We start from the raw sequence: 19,248 nt of genomic DNA, 5'->3' as shown, positions 1-19,248 counted from the left end.
AAAAGGCATTAGATAATGTAAAATATGCATGAGCGTCAATGGGAAAACAATTCATACAGTAGGTATTTATAGTTGAGACAATGTTTCAGTTCTGGAGGATCACAAATAAATATTTAAGCAAACTGTCTCACAAATAAATATCTTTGGGAGCATAAAAACAAGCTGTGAGCCCTACTTTATTAATTAGAAAATCTTTATTTCCACTTTGGCTCAGTACTGAATACAGTGATGTGCATGTAGCTGTAGCAATAACCTCAATGAAAATAAAAAACACAAAAAAAAAAAAACTTTACTTTTGGGAGGTCAAGTTGACACAAGTGAATCAACGATTCTGTGAGGATCGCATCGCTCTGAAAAAAGCAACAAAAAGTCCTAGAACTCAAAGAACACAAGATGGGTACAAGGCAAAAATCAAGTCTATTATGTTCAGTAGACGTCCTACAGCATTGTAGAAAAGGCCAAATAACTGTATCTGCTTGGTCTGAGTGAAAAGCAACTCTCTCTCTCTCACACAAACACATCTCTGCAAGACCCTTTCTTCCTCTACGTCAGTCTCATTCCCACCTTGTTGTAATGGATAGAGAAAGTACGCAGATCCTGATTCACTCACCACACAGCCTTGTAAAATAACTGAGGGCACTGTGTTTCTGCTGCCGTAGTGAGGCCAAATGGATGGCCAAGGCGCTGGAGGCCACTGTTCATTTCCTTTGAGTGCTTTCTATTTGGTTTTATTTTATTGAAAGGTGCAGGATGGAGTTATCGAACAGAAGAGAGTACATGGACAGTGAGGAAAAGAGAGAGAGAGAGAGATGCGGAGAGACACGGTCAAAAGCAGAAGGTGAGAGAGAGGGAAATTTACAGAGAGGCGTACAGACGGCTGGAACATAGTGAGACAAAAGAGAGAGTAGATACAGTGAGATGCAGAGAGAGATACAGCTGAAGGCGGAAATAACAAATAATTATTTTTGTTAGCGATAGGTGTTATCACCACTCCGCCATAAGACTACGCAGGCGAGCCACAGCCGAGAACACGCACTCGCTCGTGCTCACCTATTCTAATTCTGACTCGAGCTAAAAACAGATGTGTCAAAACAGCTTTTTTCAAACTTGAATAAAACTTGATGTTGAAAAGAAATGCTCATGTGGATGTTTTTTAACTCTCCTGGTTTGAAACGAGACAGTGTCCAGAGTCAATGTAATTAGGCTGTGTCTGAACACACTGACCCGTTGTTCTCATGTTCCCAAATAATGAGCGTGCAGGGGAAGTCATCGGTTGGTAAATGAGCCCGGGGTTGCCTGTCAAGTCATTAAGTAATCATTAACTAATCTCATTTAATCATGACCTCATCGCTCGCTCCATTGCGCACCCCCCCCACACCACTCCTCATCCCCATACACCCACCAGAACCAGCGGTGCAGAGGGATTGCTTCACTGACATCAGAGGCAACCGATAATCACTGTCCATGCAATGTGAGAGTATGAAATATTAGGTTTGCCTGCTCATGCCATACAATACACTGTCCGGGTGAATGCTATGATTCCTTTGTAGATTTCACCCATTAAATCCACTTCAGTCCTAACGGGGAGATGTGCAGTAGATTAGTGCATGTTCACACTACACTGGGTTTTTTTTTTGTAGAAAATCTGCTGTCTCAACTGCATTTTGTGCTGATAATGAAAAGCAGGTTGCATGAAGTGCAATTTGTTCCCATAGCAAGTAGCTGTAGTAGCTGATACTATCTGCAAACAGTGCTTATGTACAACGCTCACTTACCAGAAACTCCCATAACACAGCCAATGTGCTCCTATCAGTTACAACTACTACCAACTTTTATGTCAATACCTTCTCCATTTATATTCCAGTTGTTGTTTGTGTTGTAAACTGTAATCAGACAGTTTTTCAAATTAGATTATAATGTAGGAATAAAGCATGTATACTTACTGATAATGAATACTGTTAATGCCCCACAATGCATTTCAAGTAGTTTAAGTTAAAGTGCTGCTTGTTACCAATCTTACCAATACTTTGTGTACTTAATGTAGACCAAATGTCTGCTTAAAATCTAAGACATTGCCTGTAATGCCCAGGTATTCCCTGGTAACAATCTATATCTATGTCCAATTTACTATATCCATTTGAGAATACATTTTGCGGGGCGCTGCCCTCTGTTAAAAAGGTGTATTCCGAACAAAGTATCGCTGGGAGACAAAGATAGTGGCTCTTTCTCTGTCTGTCTCTCTTTGTTTCCCCTTTTACCATCATATTGTTCTCTGCCTCTCCCGCTTCGGTGTTCTTCTCCAAACACCACTTCTCCTTTTGTCTTCCCGTCGAAATTCTTCCTCAGCCCCTGCTCTCTCACTCTCCCTCTCTTTTTCTTTCTTCTCTCTTTCTCCCTCCTTTCCTCTCATCTGCCTTTGTCAGCAGTCTGGTCGGTGTCTGCAGCACTCTCTCTTCTCTTTTTTTTCCCTTATAAGGCTGCTTCCATACACTCTCTATCCCGCTAACACCCACCCCTCCATTTCTCTCCCTCAACCCCCCCCCCCTCTCCTCTCTCAGCCCCTCCCCCCTGTGTTTTCCTGCTTTCAACCTGCCAAGAGAGGTAGAGGAGTTCTCATCCATCTTCGGGCCAGACTTTGACACGCCTGGATGTTAAATTAAAAACATATAGCCCAAAAGAAGTGGGTCGTATGCACCTAAAGTGTCCAAGACACAGCTTAGAAAATGAGCACCATCCATCAAAAGCTTCCTGCATCTCTGCAAAGCTTGTAGAGGAGAGAGCACGGTCTGACATCGGCCATCTCCATAGCCAATTATAGGGGGGTGACAGTTGGGGGGGAGGCGGGGGGCGGTGTGTGTTTTGTTCTCAGAACACAAACTTGCCAGCGTACACACACACACACACACACACACACATACTCATGCATGAACACACAAACATGCACACACAGATAAAGACAGACAAATAGACAGACACACACACACATACTCATGCATGCACACGCAAATAGGCACTTATACACAGACAAATAGACAGACAGACACATACACACATGCACACAGACAAAGACATCTCACTTGTTTGATGTATGGTATTCAGATTGTCTGAGTGACAGGTCACATCTCTGACTCTCTCCCTGGAGATACTCCATCTAAGAACTGATGACACTCCTAGAGTTCTAGCGTAACACTGCCTCTGTGTGTGTGTGTGTGTGCATGTGTGCGTGTGTGTGTGTGTGAGCAAGCGAGAGAGAAAGAGAGAGAGAGTTTGCATTTCGCCCATGCACTCATTAGGCCATACATCAAGGCAGATTTGATGGATGTACTTGGTGGCCATGCAGGCAGTTAATACAAGCCTCTAGCTCACAACCACTTTACTACCAGATCATTGAAGACATATTTTCCACATGACCATTTTTTGGGATATTTTTTCTATATCACAGCGGCATTTAAGATGTTGCAAGGTCTGCCCCTTGCCTATCCATGATCCATATCTACAGTAGCTGTTGACAGAGAGAAGTTGGACGAGGACAGTGATGAACATGGAATCAAAACCAAAAGTGCCATTGCTGGCAAAAATGATAAAGCTAACACTGCCATATCATCCAAATCGTTTAGTGGCATCAAGGAACTGTGTATGGATTATCTATGGGTGTTTTTTTTATCTTCATTTACCCAAGAAAGACTGAGCACTCTTTTTCAGCAATGCCCTGCTTCACATTCACACAGTTCCACACATTCACACCTGGGAGCTTCCCAGTACAACCACAGTCTTCTACTGTTTGCCACTGAGCAGTTCAGTGGTTCCCATTCCCTTTCCTTGCCCAGGTTTTCACAGCTAGTCTGTGGATTCAAACTGGTGACCTTCTGGTTACAAGCGTGCTTCACTTATCTATAGGCTTCCACCGTCCCACCACTAAGCATTTTTTGTACTGGTGCCTATAAATACTCTGAGTCCTCTGAGTTGGTGATTGTGGTTCTTGTGCAGTGACAGGCCGACTTGTCCTAGAGGATCTTTGGTATCTGGGGAAAAAACTGTGTGACAGTCCACATGGCAGTTGACTCTTACATCCATGTACACCGGTCTCCTTATCTATTCATTCTCAGTTGCTGAAAAGTAAAACTGAATAGGCATGTTGTAACACAAAACTCCTGTCTCCTAATTTACTAGATGCCAGATCAATACTTGTTGCTTCTCAGAGAGTAAAATGTAGGCCTACATGTTGGAAATGAGTCCACTCAGAGGCTGAGTTAGAGTGCAGCAGTAGTGCAAAGTGTGATGTTTCCTTTTTATGGCTACATCTTTATAGGCTCATGTGGCGCCAGGTTTGATTTTTTTTTCCATGACAGTAATTCTCCTATATGATTCCTACATATAGGCAAAATCCTCTCTGCTTTTTCACAGTTTAAATAAGAGTGAAAATACACGGCGTGGGCAGACTACCCACTCTGTATTTACAAAAATATTTCCTAGCAATAGAAATAGCACCCGGTGACAACAGCAATGTTCCACAGTTTGTGATGAGTTGTCACTCTGACGTGCCCTTTGACCCCCCGGCTATAATCAAATCCTGTCTGCGTACGAAGAGTGACAGCAGCTGGAGGAGATGATTGACAGCTGGCAGATGGAGTGAAACCACAGTAACAACATGTGACGCGTCGAAGTACTCGTGTTTGTCCAACATGGACAACAGATAACGCTCCTGAAGATTACATGCTTGTACTACAGAATCAGTTGTTCTTTTGTGGTCCTCAGCTCAGGTGCTGGATTGCAACAGTTTAATCCTTAATAAAGAGGATCGGTACACTGGATTGTGCTCTACTAATAATACTGTGATACTATATTGATCCTCGAAGGGAAATTTGGGTCCTCTGGTTGAAGGACAGCCTCTCTAACTTTTAGGCCACCCTGCCGTCCAAAACTACTTCAATCTTTTTCTTTGAGTGTATCGTCTGTGCCGGACTCAAATATCCATCTCCAGAGACAGATCCATAAATTATTAGCTATTTTTCATTCAGTTTAACATAGTTCTGTCAGGCCGGAAGATTAAAAAGAGTGCGAGGTTAGTTGTCAAAGCTGCCTGCTAGTAATCCCAGTGATCTATTCATCCAGACTTGACATGACAGTCTCCCTCTCTGTGCCGCCGGTGTACTGCGTTAGCCGACTATACTGCCATCCCTCAGTATCGATCTGAAAGTCCTGTGCCGCCAGATTGCTTTCAGCAGCCATCAGCTCCTGTCATAAAGGAAAAGCTGCACAGATTTCACCTCCTACTGGCGTTCGGAGGAGAGAGATGGCTGATGGAAACAAGGCTGGGGTGTTTTCCTTCTCACATGATTGAGAGTGAATGATCTGGATTGATAGAGAACGTCATGTTGATTTCCATAGCTGACAGGATGAAAAAGAATTCTCTATCTCTCTCTCGTTCTTACTGTGCGTCTCTGTCACTCTCTGTCTCTCTCCCCCTCTCTCTCTGTCCATCTCTCTCTCTCTCTCTCTCTCTCTCTCTCTCTCATTCCTCTGGTCAAGTATAGGGCTGAGACTAAGGCCTCAGTGTCAACAGTTAACTGTTATTGGGAGTTATGTGCCCTCTCTTTGTCTCTCTCCTATTACCTGTCTCTTTCTCTTGCTCTCTGCCTCTTTCTCTATCTCTTCCTCAGTCTCTCTCTCCATCACACACATACACACACACACACACTTACCTGAAAGGGCACCAGCAGGACTAATTATGGGCCAACAATAACTCCCTCCCTGCTCCACTCTGCTCCCGGCTGCGTAACAAATTCATTGGCACATCGCTGCCACTATTGTAAATCAATTTGACAGACTCAGAGGTGAGCTGTTGAATACATTCATGCGGCATGTGTTCTGGGGGCTTGTGCTGCGACTTGTACTCACACCGGAGTAAACAGGCTATCCAGTTGTTAGATGTCCACATCCATCTTTATAGTGGACTGTTTGATGTTCAGAAAGGGACCACAGGTAGGGGACGGTAAAAGCAGAAGGGCTGGATGTATTGGAGGGTAGGGGATGCGGATAGGCGGTTTGGGCTGGGGACCAGTGAGGAGGAGATGGTGTAGGCAGAATGGCTGGAGATATTAAACAGAAGGAAATGGGTACTGCGGGTATTGGCTGGATATAAGAGGCGGAGCAGCTGGGTGGAAGCTGTAGGTTGGGATCTGAGGTAGTTTGCTGAGGGTAAATGTCTGGACTGGGGTTACGTGCTGGATGGGGCTGGGGCTAGAAGCCGCAGATGTAGTTTGTTGCTAGGTTAAGATGTTAAGATGCGGTCTCAGGCCTAGGGCTAGGCTGGCAACGATAATAATAACTTTATTTTTACAGCACCATTCATACATAGAATGCAACTCAAAGTGCTTTATATAAAATAAATGGATTGAAAAAACAAAAATCAAAAATACAAGCAAAAGCAAGACAGAATTTTTCTAGTAAAATGACAGTAAATAAAGTCCATAGTGTTGGTCGTATTAGCAGTAGTAGGAGCAGTGGTAATTATTGTAGCAGTATTTGCAGTGTCAGTTGCAGTTACAGTTGTAGTTGTAGTTGTAATAGTTGCTGTAGTAGTCTTTTTAAAAGTTGTGGTTACAGTAGTAGTAATAGTACTTTATCAGTCTTGCAGTGGGAAAAATATCTATCACTGCAACAGCACAAGTGATATAGACCAAAGCAGTTTCAGGACACTATTCAGCATACAGTAGACAGCAACTGGTGGCTGTGCTACTAGGAGCCGCACTAAGAGGATGGGTGAGGTACAAATCCATTGTGGTAGTTCCAAAGCCTCTTCACACTGGGAACAAACCATCACTTGACCCTCTTTGTATAGACATTCTGGACAGTGTTAAACCTATTGCTGAAAAAACTCCAGTGTTGCATCAGTTTTTTTTTGCAGCCAGGGTAAAATGGTGATGCATGGTGCTGGAGTAAAGCGGCAGGCTGAGAGAATGGTGCATGCATGTTTGGCTATCTTTACATGCACATCCATTGGCACAGGGCAGACCTCATAAGAAGCATCAATTCAATATATGAAACGTGTGACTTGTGGCCGCAGACTCGGGAGTTAAAGTGGAGAGCTGATGTAGGAGTGGAGATAGTGTGTGGGGCCAGGTTCTGGACAGCCAGGGAGCAGTGTGGAGGCGGCGTACCGTACAATACTGTACTGGAATGTGTTTGTGGAGATTATTAAAGAGCCATATATTTCTGCTGCAGCCCCACAGGGCCTGCTCTTACCGGCATATCTCCACGCTGGCAGATGGGTAATGAAACAGGCCTCACTGGAGATTCATCACTGTGGAGAGGCAGGGCGATTTTTTTCCCTCTCTCTCCCTCCCACTCTCTTCTCTCTTCTTTCTCTTTCTCAGACGCTTTCTTGTTTCCATCTCTCTCCCTCGCAGTTTTTGTCTGTTGCATGTGCTTCCTCTTGCTCAAACACGGCGCACAACTCACTGACTCACTCACTCTCTGTCCTTCTATCCAACTTTCTGCCTCTCTCACGCTCTCTTTGACTCTCTGCTGTCAGCCTCTGGAGTATCTGAAAACAGGGGCCGTCCACTTACCTTTAGCATTTTCTTATTTATTCAGACAGTTTGAAACCAGAGAGGGAGCGAGAGTAGGGGAGTCGCAGGAGAGAAAGTTCCGGTGGGATTGAATCCTATAGGCCAGGAGTGGTGCGTACGGCTCCAGAGGTGTTGAAGTTAACCACTTGACTATTAGGGGACACGAGTTAATAGCTTGTTGATATTACAGGAGGGACCAGAGGGGTTTTGAATGGGAATAAGGTTGGGATGGGATGGGATGCAGGGACTTCATGAAGCAGAGAGGGGAAGAAAACATTTTTCGCCAACACACAGGATTCGCCTCAGGCCGTGTCTCCACTCCTCCATCAGTTCCAGCAGTCAAATGCCCAGGTTTGAAGATAAGCAAGTTTGACCAAAAGTGAAATTTTAGGTGAAAAAGAAAAAAAAAAACATGTCATGTATGAAATTAAAGCACTGATGAGGTACCAAAAGCGTGTTATGAATGCCGGTGTAGAACTTCTGTAGAAGCCTGGCTAGAATATGATCAGGAAATGAGGCGAAGGGATTTCGCTGGCAGAGGGAGAAGTGTAACATTGCAATGGGATGGGATGTTAGGAGACTGGAAGAGGAGAGCGGATAATGGGAGACACAAAAATAATTGTCTTTGGCAGATTTGTATTGAACTCTTTGCCAATGAAGCTCAATGAATTCAATAGAATTAGAGAAAAAAAAGTTGGTAGGGAAAGAAAGAGGTGACAGAGGAGGAAGAAGTGTAGATAGAAGGGTAGAAAGAAGAAGAAGAGAGAGGGAGAAAGAGAAAGAGAGACTGTTGCACTACAGGGATCAATTACTAGGAACTGTGAGTTATGGTATTTGCTGCACCAAGTGCCATGTGGCTTTATTGCACTGGGACACTGTTTGGAGGAAGAGGGAGATTATTAACCACACAGAAAGCGAGAGTGAGAGAGAAATGGAGAGAAAGTAAGTGAAAAACGGAGAATCAGAAAAGCGGCGAGAGAGAGAGAAAGAGGTGGAGAATGAGAAAGAGAGGGAAGAAAGGGAGAGGCAGAGAAAGATGAGTAAACCTTGGGGCTCTCTCTCTCTTCTCCCCTCGCAGCCCTCCACTCTCTCCATTTCTGCTTGTCTTGCACTTTCAGGCGTGGAGCCCATTAAAGCGGACGGCAGTGTAACTCACCACTGATAATCAAGAGAGGGAGAGAGAGAGAGAGCAGATACACAGAGAAGAGACCCCAGGCCTCGTTTATTATGTTAGATTTTTCTATTGAATCTGACCGTGCAGTAATTTCTCAAAGTGGGAAGGAGGCGCAAGGAAAGTAATTTACACATGAATAATAAAGATGTGTGTAGACAAGGACAGGACAAATTTAGTTTACAATTTATAAAAGTTGTAAAGGGAAATAAAATATGAACACTGCATTTTTAAATCAAGGTCTGTGACAAACAATAGACCTTAAACCATGCATACAATCAATATTGTAAGTTCTGAGACAGTAAACTGACTCATCTGCACTATGGATTTAACATCAAAACACGAATATGAGTTAAATGTGAGTTGAATATGAGTTGGCCATCATGCTGAACCATATTTAAACAATAACAGCTATGAAAAAAAGACCAACTTGAGCTCAGTGACCTAATATTTACCCTATTATATAAGCTAAATGGCTCAGTTTCATTCCAAAATGAGATATCATCCATTTGACAAAAATGGCATGTACTGTTCCAAAAGTATTACTGGTATGAAAGTAAAGCACATTTTGGGTTATTATTACAGTTATGAGTAATACAATTGCTTACAGAATTGTTTTGTTTTTGAAGATGCAGTAGAAACCTCTGTGTTCTCTCGCTTTGAAATATTGACTGATACATTTCAGGCAGTTATGGGTTTTTTTTTTGTTCCCCAACTGGTTATTTATATATAATATTTTGGAATGAAACCCCTCAAATTATGACCAAGTAACTGTTGTTTGAATGCTGCACACTGTAAATCCTCCCCCATGATGGACATGCTGTGCAGGTCCATAACTACCTCTTTGCACACTGGACACTCACTATATCTCCCCTATGGCTGCAGCTGTACTTAGTACCATGCTGCTTGAAAGCATGTAGTAATTGAATGCTGAATGTATATTTTTAGTCATATGCACAGTCTGTTTTCAAGCACCCTGCCCTTGCACTGTATCTGAGGTCTTGTTGTCCCTGTGCCATGTGTGTCAGTATGTTAGCTGTTGATATGTCCCTGCAGCCATGCCAGCAAGACAAATTCCTGCACATAGTACTTTGCAAACAAAGGGATTCTGGTTATGAATCATAGTCAGTCACCCACTGACATAGCAGGCAGCCACTGACCCTTTCCACTGCTATAGTGGTATGACTAGTGGAAACAAACTGGCTTGTCAAGTGCTCCCAGTTCCCCCTCATTGAACTTCAATTGACTGGATGGAGTAATGCGTGTTGTGGCAGTGGTTAAAGAGGACAATGAAAAACACTGCTGAGACAATAGCATGATGCCATTATAGTAAGAATGTCTATAACAAGGACAGTCGCTTATTGTAATAATGTGTAATGCTCATGTCAAGGATGATAGCATGGGAGAATGATCTATATATATCAACGACATCAATGGTCATAGAGCCTGATTCAGACTGCGTAAAATTCTGCAGGTCTCACATGGACTGAGATCCGCTGATTGGTGCTGCTCCTATTCAGAGTTGGAAGATTTAATGGATACACACTGAGGATTGCCAAATCATTTCAGATTTTGTATTTATATTTTATTATGTTCTTACCTAATTAATGTCCCAAGGGTATGTTGCCAATTCAAGTTTTGTGTTCCATTATCCTAACCAAAATTGAATTAAAGGTGCATGGTTTTTAAAGGCAAGGGCCATTAAAGAGAGAAAAGTCCATGGCCTGAGTTTGCTGAAGTTTTGAATACACCCATGCACAAGCAATGGCACGACCAACTGCTCAGTGCACACACATCGAATAGTCCATGTCTGAACAGGAGCAGCTCAAATGTGCGGATCTAAATCCACTTAAGACTTACACAGTCTGAAGCAGTCCCCTAGTGTTTGAATGCTAAATTTAAAGTATATTAGCATAGTGATATGTAGAGTCTATGATGTATTTTCTACCCCACATAGGTGTGCAGGAGATCATCCCCTCTTGGTTTTGAATATGTAATCATTCCTCCACTCTACCCCCTTCATCACAATAATTGGAGACGTGGACAGACAGACTGAGCCAAAGGGATGAATGAGTCAGCATGACAGACTATAGAAATGGCGTCAATAGTCTGGGCCATTTCAGTCTCATTAGATCATAGGGCCGGTGTGGAGTTTGGAAGAGAGTAGATCTGAAAGTTTAAGAGTAATATTTCAATTTGTTAGAGCATTTAAACTGTTTAGCATTACTCCTCCATAGAGGTTGAAAACGAGTCAACCTCCAACATTAGCTGCCCTGTGGATATGCTGTCACCTGCCACATTCAGGCTTTTTCCCAGCTCTCAATATCGATAATGGCAAGAAAGTGAAATTACTTCCTGAAAAAGTAGGACCCTGGACACAGAATGAATAATACAGCCAGCATCTCCTTTGCCATGTTTGTACATTTGTCACGAGTATAGCTTTTAGACACGGTTTTCGAAAAATAAAAAAGAAAGAAACTAAATTACAGGCAGCAACTACAGGTTCCCAGAGCAGCCAATTTTGATAATTAAGCATTCACAAAGATCTATAACAATGTGAAATGTTGTACCAAAGACTACGGGAGGTTGGGACAGAGGCATTGAAAGGCTACTGAAGGCCATTTAAATGACTCAACTTTGTTCTCAAGAGCAGGACAGATGGCAGAAGGAATTGAGACAGAGAGAGAGGAAGAGAACAAGAACGATGGGAGTCACTAAACTCCTTTAGTGAGTTTTAGAGATGGATGATGATGATGATGGAGAGAGAGGAAGGGAGGTAATGATTGGAATGCATCCAGCACCGCATGGATAGAAAGATGAGAGAGGAGGGAGAATGGGAAGTCGAGGGGAGACAGAGGAGGAAAGGGAGAGAGCGGAGAAACAAGACAAGGAAGAAGAAAGAGTCAGCATGACGAGAGAAGACGGCAGAAGAGTTGAGGAGAGAGGGAAGGGGAGACACGAAGTGGGGTGAGGGGAGGAGGTAGAGGAGGCTAAGGTCAAGATTCGACCCCGTGGCGTCCCATGGTAATTGGAATTAGGTGGGGGTGGTGGGGCTGGAGGAAACAGGCGACATGATAATCAATTTGAGGTTGAATCGGAAACATGAGCCACTGGGGGGGCCTCGTTCCCCCTACCAGGCCTCCAGATGGCCCCGGCCCCAACCCTGTGTGGGCCCTGTCAGAGTGCGCAGCGTGTGTGTGTGTGTGTGAGTGTGTGTGCGTGTTTGAGAGACAGTGCCATCTGCCAGGAGTGCACTGGGAGTTCAGCAGATGCGTTTGCTGACACAGGGGGCGCTGTAGGGTATATGTGTGTGTGTGTGTGTGTGTGTGTGTGTGTGTGTGTGTATGCATTGGGGGGGTGGGGGGACAACACCACACTGTTGTCTATCACTGTCGGAGGAGAGAAATGGCTAAAGCGCTGGACAGCATTGCACATGACACCTAAATACGCAAACAGACATTTGCACATAAACATCTTCACACACAATCTTTCAAAACCCTCAAAACTTCATATGCCTTTTATCATCCCCTCAGTGAATGGCATGATACGCACACACACATACATACACACACACACACCACATACACACACACAAATTCAACATGCATGCACACACACCCCACAACCCCCCAATTTGTGATAATAGTCATGTGCCCTCAGGGTTGAGGCTAGAGGATTGGCTCGCTGGCTGTTTGTCTGTCTGCATGGGGACAAAACTACACAAACAGACTGGATGGAGGTCAACCCAGTATTGAAAAGTATTGTAAATCCTCATCACTGTTGTTATGTACAAACATTTGATATGAAGACTTCATTTCCAAAACGCTACATATCCATTTTGCAAAAAGAAAAAAACATTCCCTGAAATTCATCATTCATCATGCCTACAGTTCAGGCTGGAAAGGTGTTAACATTTTGCCTACTCAGGACTTAAGTTCCCTACTATCCTCTGGAAAGTACCATAATTTGTTTTTTATTTTGTGCTATCAATCATTTAGTAAGACTAGGTGTCGCATTAGTTCAAATGGTGGATATGTCAAACTCTTCACATGCACAGATCTTGAGTACAGATTACTCCAGAGTACAGCAGAATGAAACGCCTTGATGAAGGATCACAGGCTTACCCAGGGAAACTTGTTTGTAAATCAATTTTGCGCACTCTTTGAAAAATGATCATAGTAAAAAGATCAAGTTGACGATGAATGAATGTGTGACTACCTGGATCGATGGATGGATGAATGGCAAGACACACACATGTGAGAGGTTGGCAAGCACAGCAGCTTTTTGTTTGGGATGAGCCTCCCACACTCTCTAACCCAGGAGTCCTGCACCTGCCAACATGATAGATGGCTGCACTATTGATCAGGTCCTTTTTAAATGAAGCAAAGGATAGGAAAGGATACCCCACCCCATCCCCAACACACACACACACACACATACACAAATATACACGCATGCACACACAAAAACACAAACCACACTCAGCTGCCCAGGGGACGACTGTAGGGTTAGCAGATGAGAGCCAGTCAGTTGATCCAAGGCAGATGGAAAAACTTAAGAAGTTCATGTGTCTGATCCACAGAGAAGAGAGAAAGAGCGAGAGAAGGAGGAAGGAAGGGAAGGCGGACGGAAGGGTTGAAAGGCGGGAGAGATGCAGTTGCAGCGGGGGAGAGATTGAAAGGGTTTTGAAGCGATGGAGAAATGCGAAGAGGAGTGGAGGGGAGAGCAGGGTGGGCCGCTCAGCTGCCAGGATAGGGGGAAAAGTGTGTGGCAAAGACGTCTTTAAACAGCATTTTAAAAAAATAAAATGATAATTTAGGACTAAATCATTTTTTCTGCTGTCATTTTAAAACGAAATCCTGTCTTCAATTTTGTTGGTTTTCATTTTCTCATTTTCAGTTGAAAGCTGGCAAGTTTCATGACAAAAAAGCCTTAAGAAAACCATTTAAAACTTGTATGTGTACGTGTATTATTTGATATTGTACATGCATTCATAAGTGTGATTTTTTTGGGAGATACAAGGTTTTCATCCAACTGCAACATAACAGCATTGTTATGTAAGATTAAAGTCTGAGCCTGCATGCTGAGAGAGGGAGAGACCGGGGGCAGAAGGGGCTTGAGGAGGAAGGGAAAGAGGAGCAAATGAAGGAAAAGAGGGCAGAGGGAAGGAGGAGAGGTGACAGTGAGTTGAAACAGAGTGAGGACAAAAAGGAAGTAATTGAGTGAATTGGCTTTGAGTAAGCAGGCAGTGGCATTCCTGAGAAGCCATTGGGGGTCAGTTGTTTTTTTTTTTTTTTTATTCCAGCGTAAACCTTAAGCATCTCCTCCTCTCTAGTAGAACAAACACTATCCTCTCTGTGTCCAATTAATACTTCCCCAGACCATCAACTCATAACCTCCTCCAGTCTCTCTCTCCCTCTTTATCTCCCTCCCACTCTCTCTCTCTCTCTCTCTCTCTCTCTCTCTTCTCTCATTGTCTTTTCTCTCTCTCCCTCACCTCAAAGTGTTGAATCTTATTAACATCGTTCGGCAGCGCAACACAACACCCCATCAGTCGGTTTGGTTCGCTCGCTCGCTCGCTCGCTCGCTCCGTTCATGCCGCACGCCTCTGCTCCCTTCCCTCCCCTCCCCTCCCCTTCTGTCTGTTTGTCACGCCGGCCTCTCCCCAGTTTAATTGGTGCTCGTTAAAGAAAAAAAATGCTGTTTTTGCTCCATTTTCACAAAAAAGCAGGGGAAAAAGTCTCTCAAAATGTTAATTAATGGGGGATCTAGGAGAACACTGGCAATTAGTGCAGGCTGACAGATGAGCAAGGCACTGCACTGGAGACTTTGATGACTACAAGGGCTGTACACACAACACACACACACGCGCGCACACACACACACACACACACAAACACAGACGTGCATAAATACACACATTGGCACATGCCTGGTTGGCCAGCAGGGCCATGTATACAAGGGCCACTGTTTGATTTAGGCCAAGCAGGAAGCAAATGGGGTCTTCTGTTCTTACTTAGCATAAACACACACACACACACACATGCACACACATGCAGAGACACAGAATAGACATAAAAACAAATGCACCTTCATATCCACAAATACACACACATAGACACCAGGACTGCAGTTTACGTGTTGCTGTGGTTATCAGTAGTGAGACAACATCATTATGCTGCTATCTCTCTCTGTGTTTCCATACATTGTTATGGAGATGCTGCAGCCTAGGGAGTCGAATTGCTTTTGTTTTGTGATGATGAATTCTGTAGGTTTACACACGGTGTAGCTACTACCTGTACTGTGCATTACACACAATTTTCTTTCTCTTAACTTTCTCCCTGCCTCCTTCTATTGTTTGTTCTTGATGAAACATTGAATATACAGACATTACCATCATCATCTTGACAACATCCGCTAAATTATTACCCTTTCTTCTCTTCTCTCTTCCACTCCCCTCCCCTTCCCTCCCCTCCCTTCTTCTACTGCTTCCACTCCACTCATTCCTTCTCCTATAGGTGAGCCAGCAGTGACCAGGGAGAATAACTGTCTGAATGCTGCCAAGGCCTGCAACCTGAACGACACGTGCAAGAAGTACCGCTCGGCCTACATCAGCCCCTGCACCAGCCGCGTCTCCACCGCTGAAGTCTGCAACAAGAGGAAGTGCCACAAGGCCCTGCGGCAGTTCTTCGACAAGGCAAGGCACCTGTGACATAGCGTTATCAAAAAAAGGCTAAAAAAAAGGGGGTGGGGGTTGTCAAAATCGCAATAAATAATCATGTACACTCCCTTTCAAGGTTTGTTTTTCCAGCACAGAGCTTTGACAGCTTTGATGCAGTCTTGAAACACAAAAGGTGTTTTTCACAACTGTCATTGCCATATTGTAAAAATGTTGTGAAACGTTGTAATTACCACACAGCACCCCCAACCCTTTGGAATAACTTAATTAGGACCATTTCAAATAAGCAACAATGTCAATCATTAGCAAATTACAGAGAACGCATGAGATTGCTAGTGTTATTTTGATGTATGATGTTTTTTTTGTTTTTGTTTTTTTCACAGCTGAAAATTCAGCCGTTTGCAGTTACGGTCCCATTACAGTTTAAATCCCTATATAGTATACTGTGTCTTCTAACATAAACTTCATAAAGTATTGATGTTATTACTCTATTATTGCAATGTTGAATAGGCACAGTGACCTTTTCAAAATATTGATCTTTATCTTAAAGGTCCCATATCGTGTAAAACGGGATTTCCCTTGCCTCTTTGATTATAAAGGAGTTGGATGTGCTATCTAAACTAAATTGTGAAAGTAAACACAAAGTAAAACGCATGGTAGCCATCTAAATCCACACAATCCATATTGGAAAACCGAGCCTCTAAATGAGCCGTTTGGACTTCCGTAACTTTGTGGCGTCACAAAAGTTCGCTCATTATCATTTTTGTAAGAAGTAATAGACTAACAAAGTGTTTTTTTCAGAGCGGTTGAGCAGTTGTCATTGTTTATTACTGGCGAGTTTTCCCTACCGGTCGCTGCCGGGCTGCAGTCTGTTATGTTTCACTCTTGAAACGGTTAGCCAATCAGAACAGAGGGGTCATTAATATTAATGAGCCTTAAAGGCACAGCAACAGAAACAGCCTGTTCTTGGTAAGGCTCAGAGAGATGCTGGAAAACGAACGTGGAAAAATGCTACTCTGTATTACTGTTTTATCTAGCACAATAGTGATTGAACAGTTGATGAGAACGATGCCATGTTGCCAAAATACAATACAATAACTAAAACAGGATCTCACAAATTCACAAGTCCAAAGTTAATGTGTTGATTGTTGTTCCACTCAGGTCCCTCCTAAGCACAGCTACGGCATGCTGTTCTGCTCATGCCCGCCCAGCGACCAATCAGCTTGCTCCGAACGCAGGCGTCAGACCATTGTCCCTGTCTGCTCCTACGAAGAAAAACAGAAACCCAACTGTCTGGAACTGCAGGGTTCCTGCAAGACCAACTACATCTGCAGGTAAGAAACAATACATCTTCTACATGTCTGAGTAAGAAAGATTAGCCCACCTACGTCTTTCAAGAAAAAAAAAAAAAAAAGACGAATATCTACATTGTACACTGAAACAAAGAACTACAGTGTATATCTGAAAGCACATACTGCACGCTCTGACACACACACACACACACACACAAATACACACTCTGTCTCTTTCTGTCTTGAGAGTTACTAGTCACAAAAGTTACAGATGTACCAAGAAAAGCAGAAATAAACTGTCTAGCTGAGGTCTCAGTGAAGCACACCATCTCTCTCTCTCTCTCCCTCTCTCCCTCTCTCTCTCTCTCTCTCTCTCTCTCTCTCTCTCTCTCTCTGTGTCACACACACACACACAAACTCTCACATACACACAATGAAGCTGCACGGCTAGTTAGAAAAGAGTAATTCAATGATGGACATATGACATCACCTCTATTGTATTGTGTGTTCATGTGTATGTGTGGGCCTGTGTGTGTGTGTGTGTGTGTGTGTGTGTGTGCATGTATGTGTGTATGTGATTGTGTATACAATCTCTGGAGCCTAGAGCCAGTAGTCGTGTGGCTCTGTGGGATTAAATGGAAGCATTTAAGGCATCATAAATGAGCTCCATTTGGACTGTGGCCTCAGGTTTCCCTCTGTATCTATCTCTCTCTCTCTCTCTCGCTCCCTCTGTGTCTCTCTCTCACTCCCTCTGTGTGTCTCTCTGTTTCTCTCTCTCCCTCTCTCTTTGCCCCCTCATTCCTCTTTCAACATACTTAACAGCAAGAGGCGTTGCAACATCAAATTAATTGTACATGTCTCTGTCTTCCCTTCTAGCTGCGTCTTGTTCTTTCATTGCTCTCTCTATCCATCAAACATATGCCCAGGACTGAACAACAGGTCTCACTGCAGCATGGCCTCCTCCCAGTCCATTTGTCAGTTAGCAGAGATAGATTAGAGCCATGCGTTTCTACAAGCTCCCTCACCATATGTCAGGTGTATTATACTGGCTGGCATTGACACAACTCTCACTACGCACTGCTCTGCTCTGCTCTGCTCTGCACACCAGATTGGTGCGATTAGATAGATCACACCATGGGTGTGTGTGTGTGTGTGTGTGTGTGTGTGTGTGTGTGTGTGTGTGTGTGTGTGTGTGCATGCATGGACATGTGCGTTCGTGCCTACATAAGTTTTAGTACATGCTTGGGACCAATTCCTGGTACCAGGTTGTGGCTACCTTGTTCAGATTAACACAGAAATGAGCTCACCATCAATCCCCTCTTTTTCAAACGTCAACGTAAGACCAAACTCATTCATTAGTGTGCGCACATGTCTATGTGTGTGTGTGTGTTTGTGTGTGTGTGTTTGTGTGTTAAGAGACAGTACGAGGTCGAGGTCTTCGAGGTATAAGAGTTTAGAGTTCAAAAGTCACACTGTGGTTCTGGTTTGTGTCAAGGAGCCAGTATATTGCATTCAATCTCACTTGAAAAGGTGAATTTCTTGGGAATCCAGACTCCATTTCAATTTCACATGCCAATGCACCCGGGGTAAAAGTGTAAACAAATGTATGTGAAACCAGTAAGTAAAATAAAATAGAGTTGGTCGAGAATTGCCTTTGGCCTTGCCCAGGATGCAAAACAGCAGCAGCATACATAAGAGGGTCATCTTACCGTTCAGAAGGCAGCAATTTAGAAGGCTAATTGCATTTGGGATAAATGACTTCCAGCGGCATCTGAAGGATAAATATTGTCGACTCATTCGCGCTGCCCATTTCGCTACACCTCCCAGTCACGTTGGCCATCTGAATTTCTCATGCAAAATCTATTGGAGCTATAATCATGTTTGCCTCTAGATATTTTTATATCCTTGTGTGTGTGTGTGTGTGTGTGTGTGTGTTACAGGTCACGTCTGGCTGACTTCTTTGCCAACTGCCAGCCGGAGCCTCGCTCGCTGTCAGGCTGTCTGAAGGAGAACTATGCAGACTGCCTCCTCGCATACTCGGGTCTTATTGGTGAGTACGCCCACACACACAGACACAACCACACACACCTGTTTCCCATTGGTCAACCTCATCTTTTTTGTTCTCCAAGTGTCTTTACTTTTTAGTTTTACTTTACTTTATTGCCACAACAGCTAGACAGTTGCTTGGTATTTGCTGCAATGCGCTCATAAAAACATAACTTTTTGCTCCAAGTGTCTTTTGGTTGTTGTTAATTGGCTTTAATTTTAGTTGGTTCTGTTACTTCGCCACACACTCATTTGATGGTATGCTAAACGTTTCCTTTTCAACTTCCCTAAAAATTGCTTGTTAGCAATGTTAGCATTCTAGCTTGTCACTAGCAGTGCTCCTTGTTTTCAATGAGAAATGCAGCTAATGCCAAAAAGTCTTTAGATAAATTGTTTGAAGTTCTTGTGAAGATATCAATCAACTAAAATAGAAAAATGGCAAAGTACCACTGGTCCATTTGCATTACTGTAGCAAAGGTGCTACTGATC

At 43.5% G+C, this 19,248-nt stretch overlaps 1 protein-coding gene across 1 annotated transcript in view; it reads left to right on the top strand.

Moving 5' to 3' along the window:
* gfra1a (gdnf family receptor alpha 1a) overlaps positions 1-19,248 on the top strand; it is an 88,778-nt gene that overhangs the window by 50,403 nt on the left and 19,127 nt on the right. The window contains exons 5-8 of the mRNA XM_078288843.1: positions 2,777-2,784; positions 15,273-15,439; positions 16,583-16,755; positions 18,654-18,763. Of these exons, the coding sequence (XP_078144969.1) occupies positions 2,777-2,784; positions 15,273-15,439; positions 16,583-16,755; positions 18,654-18,763 (458 nt within the window). The remainder of the gene's footprint in view (positions 1-2,776; positions 2,785-15,272; positions 15,440-16,582; positions 16,756-18,653; positions 18,764-19,248) is intronic.

Source organism: Centroberyx gerrardi, chromosome 15 (assembly GCF_048128805.1).
Source record: "Centroberyx gerrardi isolate f3 chromosome 15, fCenGer3.hap1.cur.20231027, whole genome shotgun sequence".
Classification (NCBI taxonomy): Eukaryota; Metazoa; Chordata; class Actinopteri; order Beryciformes; family Berycidae; genus Centroberyx; species Centroberyx gerrardi.
The sequence above is the reverse complement of the archived record's forward strand: the minus strand, read 5'-3'. Positions and strand labels throughout refer to the sequence as shown.